The following is an 11,753-nucleotide window of genomic DNA, read 5'->3' on the forward strand; positions in this document are numbered from 1 at the left end:
GCTGGACACATGACAGCTTTTAGGTATGCAATCATCAGATGAACCAGAACTAATTTCTGATTTAGAAACATGCTCATCCGGTGCAGCATCCTAGGCAGGAAAAAATGCAACAACTTCACATTAAACCAAAAGAATCCAAAATTGAATATGCCACAATGCAACACACCCACACAATTAAAATAGTGTAAAAGACAATGTACATACCAGTGAAGAAATATTGACAATGCAGGATTTGTGCCATGTTCTTAAACACACTAAAAGCACATTGAAATGAATTAGCAAGCTGTGCTAGAGCTATTGTTACAGTTTAACAAAGTAATACATTAAACCTTGATAAAAACTGTATTTGAGTGATGTAATACCAACATTTGCATGTGTAACCAAGCCACTGGGAGGAGGACACAGATCCTGAGGAATCTGCACAATTGTTCAAGTCGTTGACAGTTGCACAGGTTATTATATGATGGCACTATGAAGACAAAAAAATAAAAATGACAAGTAAAAAAAGAAAAGAAAAAAAAACTTGTCACAAAAGGTGTCCTCATATCAAGCATGTCAGGTGAACATCTTATAGGCTACTGTAAACGTGACAAAACACCTAATACTGAACAAACACTTTCCTCAATCCTTTGTGAAAGTCATGTAATTCTGTAGTGCTTAGAGGGTGTCAGGTGAAAGTCTAACAAGCAACTCAGCTTGCTGCCTACTAGTCAAGAAGTTTATTCCTGTCCATATTGTTTCCTCACAGTCCTGTGCTATGTCAGATAGTTAACATTCAACAGCGTCTGGACTCCTCAGCATGGTCTCATCGTCAAACAACAGTATTATGACTGGAGGTAAAAGCATGACATCACAAGAATGTAGCCCACTTACAGAGTCATCCTTTGATTTTTCCAGACTGGAGCTGTCTCCGATCACCGAGTCATGCGTTCTATCAGAGGCTACCTGTGAACCAGTCAATGAGAGAAACAAATCTAAGGTTACTTTAAGCAGAAACTATCCTTTCTTTCCAAAATAAAAAGTGCTGATTATGACACTGGCCATGTTTATTGCAGAAATGTCAATAAACACATTTATTGACATTTCTGTCACTAAATGTCAATATTGACAATATTTCCTTTTCTCAGCAGAGAAAAAGAAAGACAGGAGAAATGGGCCGATAAAGATTTGAAGGATCCAAACCAACTGAAATATACTGAGGCAAGTAACTGAGGGTAGAAGGAGCTACTTGCCTTTTCTGGTATCATCTTGCTTTTGTCATCTTTAGGGTCACATTGTGCTTCACAGTGTACCTGAAATTGCACATAGGAAATGCAGTGTTGTCTCGTCACACTGTCACGTAACAGTTAAAGAGAAGACAGGGGAAAAAAAATCACGTGACCTATATTTTGGGGGCATACAACCAATTTCTACACATGGATGTTTTCAGTTGTGCACATGCCTACAATGACCCGTTGGGCCATCTACTGCACATATGCTGCAAAACTTTTCATAGTTTCAATAATTTGATATTCCATGACTTTTGCAGAACCTCTATGATCATGAAAACCTTTAACATAATCTTGGATGTGAAACATAACCAACTTTTGCATCCTAATATCTGAAGGAATATATAAGAGGCTTTGTCACAAAAGGTGTCCCCATAATTCAGGTGTATCAGGTAAACATCTGACACACACTTGTTTGGTCCATGATCAACATGTAGGTGGGGGAGGGTATTGGTGAGAAAACATTAACCCGGCATATCAGGTGAATATCTTATAGGTACTATAGATGTGACAGCCCCACCACCACTTTGGTTTCTGTTTAGTGTTTGCAGGTAATCCTGCAAATCCTAATCAGTGGCATGAGCCACACCTGCACCTGGTGTACTCTGCCACAGTTTTAAGACCTCCAGACCTCCTGAGCCTGAGCTCAGTGTGTGCCCAAGGCTTGGGCTGGGAGATCACCCTGACTGTGTGCAGCCATGGCACCTTATGATTTTTTCTGTTGTTTTCCTTGGTCTTATTTTGGTTAAGTTTCTATATCTTCTTATGTTTCTTTAATAAAGTCTATTTTTGTACTTGACCACGTTGTGCCCGGCTCTCTTTTTGGTTACAGCCTTTGAACAATCCTATGTGAAAGTCATGGAATGCTGTTGTGCTTAGAGGGTGTCAGGTGAAAAATCTAACAAGCAACTCAGCTTGCTGCTGCCTACTAGTCAAGAAGTTTGTTCCTATCCACGCTGTGTGTCATCACAGTCCTGTGCCGTGTCAGGTAACATTCAACAGTGTTTGTCACATCAAACACAACAGAATTATGACTGGAGGTAAAAGCATCACAAGAATGTTGCCCACTTGCAGAGTCAGAGTATACCTGAAATTGCAGAGGAAATGTGTTGTCTCAGCACTGTATCACTTAGCGGTCATTAAAAAGGAAACTGGAAATGAGTGATGCATAGACGTGCATATGCCTTTAATGAGTCAGCTAGCCCTCTACTACACCTAATGCTTTGAACCTGTTCTAGATCCATGCATTAAATATGACAGAGGTAATACTGTTGTGCTGGACATCAGCATGGTTATGATTTAGTTGTAGGGATGCCCAAAATTAACAAGTGCAAAAATATATATAGTTTTACTCACCACTGAGCGCCACGGCAAAGAGGAATCACCATATTTGTATGTTATTTCTTCTTCTGGAAAGATTTCTCTGACAGCAAATAAGCACAAGTGTGGCCTCCCATTCCCCATTATTATCTTGACTTTGCAGTTGGGATGTACATGATCATTATTAACTAGTCGTCCCAGTGTCCCGTCGTCTTTTGAAGCATCTATGCTGTAAGATAAATATATCACAGATAAACTTGGCTGAAGATATTGATATATGACTGCTACTGAAAGTTACTGAGCTATGGAGTAGAGAACTGGGGCTGTGTCTCAATTCAGGGTCTGCACACTTCAAAGTGTGGATTCATCAGCCGCACCCTTCAAATCCGCACTTCGTTTGGCTCCAGATTAGCTTAAAACAAAGGCTACAAGCAATCTATCCTAAGCGCTCTCTTATCCCAGAATTCATTGCGCTCCTGATATAAAAGAATAAGCAAGCAGAGCGCCACCAATGAGACCGTTTATTTTTATGTATACACACACACAAATTTGTCTCAGCAGACAAGCTGGGAGGACAGCGGTATTGTGTCCATCCATCCATCCATCTTTTGCCGCTTATCCGGGGTCGGGTCGCGGGGGCAGCAGCCTAAGCAGGGAAGCCCAGACTTCCCTCTCCCCAGCCACATTTGCCAACTCTGCGGGGGGGATCCCGAGGAGTTCCCAGGCCAGCCGAGAGATATAATCCCTCCAGCGTGTCCTGGGTCTTCCCCTGGGACTCCTCCCAGAGGGACGTGCCTGGAACACCTCACCAGGGAGGCGTCCAGGAGGCATCCTGACCAGATGCCCGAGCCACCTCAACTGGCTCCTCTCGACGCGGAGGAGCAGCTGCTCTACTCTGAGCCCCTCCCGGATGACCAAGCTCCTCACCCTATCTCCAAGGGTGAGCCCGGCCACCCCGCGGAGGAAACCCACCTCAGCCGCCTGTATACGAGATCTCGTTCTTTCGGTCACAACCCACAGCTCATGACCATAGGTGAGGGTAGGAACGTAGATCGACTGGTAAATCGAGAGCTTCGCCTTCTGGCTCAGCTCCTTCTTCACCACGACAGACCGGCGCAGAGCCCGCATTACTGCAGACGCCGCACCGATCCGTCTGTCGACCTCGCGCTCCATCCTTCCCTCACTCGTGAACAAGACCCCAACATATTTAAACTCCTCCACTTGAGGCAGGACCTGACTCCCGACCCGGAGAGGGCAATCCACCCTATTCCGGCTTAGGACCATGGTCTCAGATTTGGAGGTGCTGATTCTCATCCCAGCCGCTTCACACTCGGCCGCGAATCGCTCAAGCGAGAGCTGGAGATCACGACCAGATGAAGCCAACAGGACCACGTCATCCGCAAAAAGCAGGGACCCAAGCAGGGACCCATAAAAGTTATGAACAGAATCGGTGATAAAGGGCAGCCTTGGCGGAGTCCAACCCTCACCGGAAACGAATCCGACTTACTACCGGCAATGCGGACCAAGCTCTGACACCTGTTGTACAGGGACCGGACAGCCCTTACAAGGGGGTCCGGTACCCCATACTCCCGGAGTACCCCCCCACAGGAGCCCCCGGGGGACACGGTCGAATGCCTTCTCCAGGTCCACAAAACACATGTAGACTGGTTGGGCAAACTCCCATGCCCCCTCCAGGACCCCAAAGAGGGTATAGAGCTGGTCCACTGTTCCGCGACCAGGACGAAAACCACACTGCTCCTCCTCAATCCGGGATTCGACTATCCGGCGGACCCTCCTCTCCAGGACCCCTGAATAGACCTTACCAGGGAGGCTGAGGAGTGTGATTCCCCTGTAATTTGAACACACCCTCCGGTCCCCCCTTCTTAAAAAGGGGGACCACCACCCCAGTCTGCCAATCCAGCGGTACTGCCCCTGATGTCCACGCAATGCTGCAGAGGCGTGTCAGCCAGGACAGCCCCACAGCATCCAGAGCCTTAAGGAACTCCGGGCGGATCTCATCCACCCCCGGGGCCTTGCCGCCAAGGAGCTTTTTGACCACCTCAGCGACTTCAGCCCCAGAGATAGGAGAGTCCACCCCTGAGTCCGCCAGCTCTGCTTCCTCATCGGAAGACGTGTTGGTAGGATTGAGGAGGTCTTCGAAGTATTCCTTCCACCGACCCACTACGTCCCGAGTTGAGGTCAGCAGCTCCCCACCTCCACTGTACACAGGACTCGTTGGTGGACACCAACAGTGAGGGATGCCGTCAAGCTGAAGAAGGAGTCCTATCGGGCCTTCTTGGCCTGTGGGACTCTGGAGGCAGCTGATGGGTACCGGCGGGCTAAGTGGCATGCGGCTTCGACTGTTGCCAAGGCAAAAACTCGGGCATGGGAGGAGTTCGGCGAGGCCATGGAGAAAGACTTCCGGACGAATTCGAGGAGATTCTGGTCCACCATCCGGCAGCTCAGGAGGGGGAAGCAGTGCTCCATCAATACTGTGGTATTGTGTCCAATAACCACAAATGAATTTCATTACAGTCGTCCTCAAATGTCTTCATCCCGTTTCATTTAAGAAAAGGCTGAATTGATTACAGTAACTCAATTAATTGGAGACTGAAATAAGGAACGATATTTAAAAATGTGCTAAATTATAATTCAGTGATATAAGACATTGTTTTGTCATTTAATTAAGTTAAAGAAAACCAACCAGTCCTGGACAAATTAGAGCACTTTTCTCATGAACAATGGGACAAAATAACTCAACAGGTGCAGAAGTCTGACTGGGAGGAACAGAAAACATCTGACTGTAGTGGAAACAAAGGATTTTTAAAATATTAGTTTATGAGTGATGTAACATATACCATATTTGTTTGCTTTTTAAAAAATCTTGCGATTGAACCAGAATTAGAAAATGTCATGATTTTCATAAAACTTCATCATTACTTTTGTCAATTTCACCTTATTTCCCAGGCAGCTGTTTTCTTCTTCTTTAATGGGAGGGTACGAATATATATGAGGATGACTGTAAATGCATCTAATAACAACCAATTTTCACTGAAGTTAACGTCAGTGTGACAGGATGAGCTGTTAGCCAGAGGAGAGCTCGTCTGGTCCGCCTGCCTCCTCCACGTTTGTAATTTAGCCACAAAGGAAAATTAAAATAAAAATTAAAGGCACCATTTTCTGTAATTTTAAAAATATTTTTTTTGTTTTTTGTGGAACAATGGGATCAGCAATTAGATAAACTTGACTTATTGCTAAACAACAGAGGACTGGAGCACTATGGGTAATTAGCGTACACTAAATAGGCCGTCCCATTTCATTGACAGTAAGCGCACTTTGGAGTGTGTAGACTATGTCTAATACTTTGTGGTCTATGCAGTCTCCGCACTTAGAAGTGTGCAGACCCTAAATTGAGACACAGCCTGGGTCTTGACTGGAAAATTAGCTACTTGTCAAGGGATATCAGGTCAGAGTTGGCAATAAAGAGCTGGATTGAATGCTTCTAGAGAAGCAGGCTGTGGAGATGATTGGCTAATTCTTATCACATAACATGTCCTGCACCTGTTGCAATTGAAAAAGATTTGAATTATTCACTCAGTGCACTGTGACAGTGCATCACAGCTGCTTTATCAGTACCCCACTTTGGTCTCACCATGGATTTGGGCTGCAACAATTACTCGGGTAACGCGAGTACGGTGAGTAAAAAAAAAAAATGAATCGAGGCAAATTATTTGTCTCGAGGCTCCGTTTAATTAATATCACGTGGTGATACATTTTAATTTTTGCATCATTGCGGCATTCTCAGACTACTGCGTTGTTCGGAGGGATTACATCATTGTTTCAGTAAACATAAAATATTTAAACATTTATAAAATATATAAAAACAATCTGTCGCCTACAGTATGTGTACAGTACGACTGTTTCACCCAAACCGATGACGGACATTAAAACAGCGGTGACGAGCGGTTTGCTTTCTGTCTGTAGATTCTCGTTGGTTTGGTCGACTAATGGCAGAGAATGAAGAAGAGGGGAGGAAAAGACTGAAAAGGTCGCAAGTGTGGGACCATTTCCCACTCAAAAGGGAAAAAAAAATGTAGTGCAGTGTGTGTGTGCTGTAATGCACGTCATCAATGTCGCAGCACCTGAAACAAAAACACCCCCCACTACATCACTCCAGGCGGAGATTTAGCTTTCTGATTTATATCAACAGCAGCAGCACCTTTTAAAATGTACAGTGTTATAACCCGTGATATTAGTCAGCAGTGACGAGGCATGGCAAGTTGTAGGCTGCTCACTCATGTGAACAGTCTTGTAACCCATCTCTCATCTGTCTCTCCCTTACACACGCAGAGTCAAAGCGCATGTTTTAGGCAGCGTGTGACAGCAGACTTAGCCTCTGTCCCTGCACAGAAAACTTTTGTTCCGCATTAAACAGACACACTTAACAGGCGTGTCATCCACGAAGACATAGGCTAGTTCTTAGATACTTTGGACATGTTTACAAATCAGTCCTCCTTCCTACGTGAATTCTTCTTTTAAAACTTTTAAATCTTTTAAAAGGCAGGACTTCGTGATTGGTTGAGAATTTTTTCTCCACACATTGAGCGCATGCACAAACACGTTGGCTGCACCAAAGTATCACATTTTCCTCATGCATTAGGTTGTAACAACCCATGCAACAGCATCACAAACAAATTAGTTTCTAGTATGTGTTTTACAAATTATAATAAAAAAATATAATCATTAGAGTACTCGATTACTCGTAGAAATACCTGATACTTCAGAGTACCAGATTCGTGGTATTCGTTTAAAAGTGCTCGATAGTTGCAGCTTTGCCACGGATCATTGAAAATAATGGATTTGTATGCTCAAAAGATGTAATGAAATCAAGATTAATCAATTGATTAAATCCAGGCTTTCACAGATTCAAATATGTAACCGCATGCCAACACAAATAAAAAAATAGAAATATATTATGTAACAGTCTCTTTTTCTGGTCATTTTAGTAAATGCTCATGCAGGATACTTACCAATATTGTTTCCCATTCCACATGAAATCAAATACGTATTTGTTGTTTTTGTTGTCTGCCCCTTCACTCTGAGAGAAAACTCCGCGGTATTCCACCACAAAACTTTTTGGTTTGATGTACTCTCTTGTAAACACGCCTCTCCCTGAGGAAAAGAAACATTAATAACCTCAAATAACCACTTATTTTTCACTGTCTTTTCCAGCCAGATTTTAAATAGACTGTTTAAATCAAATCAAATTTTATTTGTACAGCACTTTGCCTACAAAAGCATATCAAAGTGCTTAACATAAAAAAAAAAAAAAAAACCCAGTTTCACACTTAACACACATGCACGTTACTCACACAAAATCCAACCCTTCCCCTGACCATTAATGTCAAAATAAAAATGAATAACTTCAGGATTCTGTCTCTGAATCTTGCTTGAAACTGCTGCATGGAAACGACATCTGGGGAAATTGTCCATGCCAAAAGCCAACCCAGGAATGACCAACAGAGAGCCACAGGGAACGCCCGGGCCAGAGTCCACACAGAACCCCTACCAACACCTCGGCCACAACGACCCCATCGGTCAAATAGGCGCACCCCCCCACCCCAACATGGAAGATCCATGAGGTGCTTCCCCAATAACAAACCCTGGATCACCAGTGACCTGAAAAAGCTGCTGAATATCAAAAATAAAGCCCTCAGGGATGGAGACAGGGAGTTATTGAGGGCAACACAAAAACAACTTAAAACACAAACTAAGAAGTGCAAGGAGGACTACAGGAAAAAGTTAGAAAGTCAGCTCCAGCAGAATAACATGAGGGATGTGTAATCTGGAATGAAGATCACCAGCTTCAAGTTAAAGGGGGACCAGCCTGATGGAGGTCTGGACAGAGCGAATGAGCTGAACATATTCTTCAACAGGTTCAGTTCACCCCTTACCTCCAGCCCAACAGACCACACACCCTCCATAAGCCCACTGCTTTCCTGTCACGCCTCCAATCTGTCACCCTGCAGCTCAGTCATGGACCAGAACACAGCTTCATCTCCCTCCACATCAGGACATCCTGAGACCTCCACCTTGTTTCTCTCCTGCAATCAGGTTATGAAGTAACTTGAGAAACTGAACCAGAACAAGGCTGCAGGTCCAGATGGTGTGAGTCCCAGAGTTCTCAAGACCTGCTCAGAACAACTATGTCCAATTCTCCAGCACCTTTTCAACACCAGTCTGAGACTAAATAGAGTCCCAGTGCTGTGGAAAACCTCCTGCCTTGTTCCAGTGCCTAAAAAAACACAACCAGCTGAACCAAGTGACTACAGACCAGTTGCCCTGACATCTCACATCATGAAAGTCCTGTAGAGACTAACTGGCTCACCTCAACAAGCAAGTAAACACCTTTCAGGACCCATTACAGTTTGCATATCGTAATGGACTTGGGGTTGAAGATGCCATCATATACCTGCTCCAGAGAGCACACTCTCATCTGGACCATTCAGGCAGCACTCTGAGGGTCATGTTCTTTGATTTCTCAAGTGCTTTTAATACCATTCAGCCTCCTTTGTTATGTGAAAAGCTCCATAAATTTCAGGTGGATACCTCCACAACCACCTGGATCTATGACTACCTCACAAACAGACCACAGTTTGTGAGACTGAAAGGTTGTGTGTCTGAGATGGAGGTCAGCAGCACTGGTGCACCACAAGGAACTGTACTCGCGTCATTCCTCTTCACTCTGTACACCTCAGACTTCCAGTACAACTCTGAGTCCTGTCATCTGCAGAAAAACTCTGATGACTCTGCAGTTGTGGGGTGTATCAGTGATGGACAAGAAGCAGAGTACAGAGAACTGGTCAGTCAGTTTGTTATATGGTGCAGTGACAATCATCTCATGTTAAATACCAGCAAAAGAATATACAAAGCACTGTTTCCATCCTGGGAGGGGAGGTGGTGGAGGAATACAAGTATCTTGGAGTTCAGCTGAACAACAAACTGGACTGGAAATGCAACACTGAATACATCTACAAGAAAGGTCAGAGCAGACTGTACTCCTGAAGGAAGCTGATATCGTTTAACGTCTGCACCAAAATGTTGCATATATTCTATAAGTCTGTTGTGGAGAGTGCAGTCAGCTTAGCAGCATCTGCTGGGGTAGTAGCATCAGAACCAGAGACTTGAAGAGAATCAATAAACTGATCAAGAAAGCTGGTTCTGTAAGCCAGCAGCTCCAGTTTACAGAACCAGCTTTCTTGATCAGTTTGTTGATTCAGGAAGAGGCTTCTTCAGGTCCAATACAAGACTGAAAGATACAGAAGATCATTCCTGCCAGCAGCCATCAGCCTCCGGAACAAGAGCTCCTCAAGTTAATTATATACTACAATATTGAATTTTCCTTTGGGGATTAAAAGAGTATCCTCCCCCCCCATTTCATCAGCAATTTGGTCTGTCGGATCTAGTGTAGGTTGGATATCCTCCTCTCTAGTTCAGATATTTTGTCAGCCACAGTCACAGCCAGATGAGAATGAAGAGGTAAGTGGAGTCATAATGATGTATGGTTAACGTTAGCTGCTGGGACCGGTTGACAGGAACTTTCCCATCTGTCAGTTCAGCGGTAAAAAGTTGCAGATCATAAAATAAAATGTCCTTCTCCTCTGTTAAGTCGTGATCCTGTATGGTACTGATGGTTGTTGATTTCATTTTTCTACAACACTGTGGATTAAAACTAAAAACACAGTGTAAGTGATGTTTTTCTGAGTCAACTGTGATGCTGTGTGCTTAAGGAGACTTGGATTCCGTTACACAGGCAGTTCAGAGCGATTCAAGATTTTCAAAGTGGTTTCACAACTTCATTTATTCATTTTTACACAAAACATGTTGCCATAGATTTCTGCTCTTTCAAAAGATACTGCAAATGTTTTCCTCTTCATTGTGCAGAAAGGGACTGATTGATTGATTGATTATAAAATAAAACAAACTAAGTAGCACATGGGTAAGTTCATAATGTGAAGTTGTGGTCTGCAAATTTGTGGTTGGGAATGGCTAAAGTCACATCCCTGAGACAGTCTGTATTGAGGATAAGGGTGGACAAGCTTCTTCTTGATGTTGTGTTTTCTGTTCCAAAGCCCAGTATCCATGTGCCTTTCAAAAACTGTTCATCTTTTTTAATTCAAATTAATTACACTTACCATAAATAGCACCTGATTGTTTTACCTAATTTTAATAAGTAAAATAAAGCTATTGTCGACATTTAAAAAAAGGTATGTAATATGTCATTTGGATGGTTGCAGCCTGATTGTACAACCTAAACAATGTGAAGAGCTAAAGGAATCACATAAATCCATTCTCTCTATTGGCTGCAGTCCTGCAAAGGATTTGACCTATCACAGCCATCAGGTCTGAATGGGAAGTTTGCTTTTTTTTGCGCACTTTACACCAGAATAAGATTTTAAAATGACTACAGCAGTGGAAAAACATGTATATTCTGGATGAAAAACTTACCTTTATACTCATTTATAAACCTTCCCTCTAGGGATGCTTTATCCTCTCCTTGAACAATATGTGCCAGCGCATCTTGGTCAGGAGCCTTTCTCCTCCTATCAGTCATCTTTCCTGTGATAATGGCCAGAAAAGAACATAACATTTCAAACGAGCTTTAATAAATACCATGTCAGATTTGGCATGCTTCTCAACACTAAATTGCTACGTTGAGATTGAATTCCTGTTCATCCAATTTAAACTGATGAAATTACCGTGTAAACATTTAATTCCTAAAGCTTCTATTTGATATTAAACTTAATTTTGATGTAAGTGGCTGGTTTATTCGCATTTTAATTCGATTTAATTCCTCTGTCATGTAAACCCTAATTCCGCTTTAATTCCGAGTTAATTCCGGTTGTTCTGCACATGCTCGTTACCTTGTCCTGTCCCGATGACGCGCTTTGTTTTGCTTCTCGTGTTCGGTGGTCTGTCTTTCGTCTACTTCTCAGTTGCTGCAAAAAGTGAGGTTGTATGCTCGTGTTGAGCCGGTACTTCAAATTTATCATAAAAATAGCGGTGAAACTGATACTTCTTATGTAGTTTTTACAAGTTACGACTGAGAAGACGAGAAGCAGGGAACCAACTATACCGTATATCTCCGGTATACGTCATATGTAA

General features: G+C 43.2%; 1 protein-coding gene across 1 annotated transcript; it reads right to left on the minus strand.

Annotated features, from left to right (window-relative positions):
- Positions 1-824: 824 nt before the first annotated feature.
- Positions 825-11,622, minus strand: LOC306761232 (histone-lysine N-methyltransferase set-1-like; the record flags this gene model as incomplete). Its single annotated transcript, XM_079247341.1, has 7 exons — positions 11,513-11,622; positions 11,097-11,207; positions 7,619-7,760; positions 2,625-2,817; positions 1,233-1,292; positions 874-945; positions 825-830 (listed from the first exon to the last, which is right to left on the minus strand). Exons 2-7 carry the CDS (start codon positions 11,200-11,202, stop codon positions 825-827), a joined length of 579 nt encoding a protein of 192 aa, XP_079103467.1. The 5' UTR covers positions 11,203-11,207; positions 11,513-11,622.
- Positions 11,623-11,753: the final 131 nt, after the last annotated feature.

Source organism: Telmatherina bonti, assembly GCF_933228915.1.
Source record: "Telmatherina bonti genome assembly, chromosome: 10".
NCBI classification, from domain to species: domain Eukaryota; kingdom Metazoa; phylum Chordata; class Actinopteri; order Atheriniformes; family Telmatherinidae; genus Telmatherina; species Telmatherina bonti.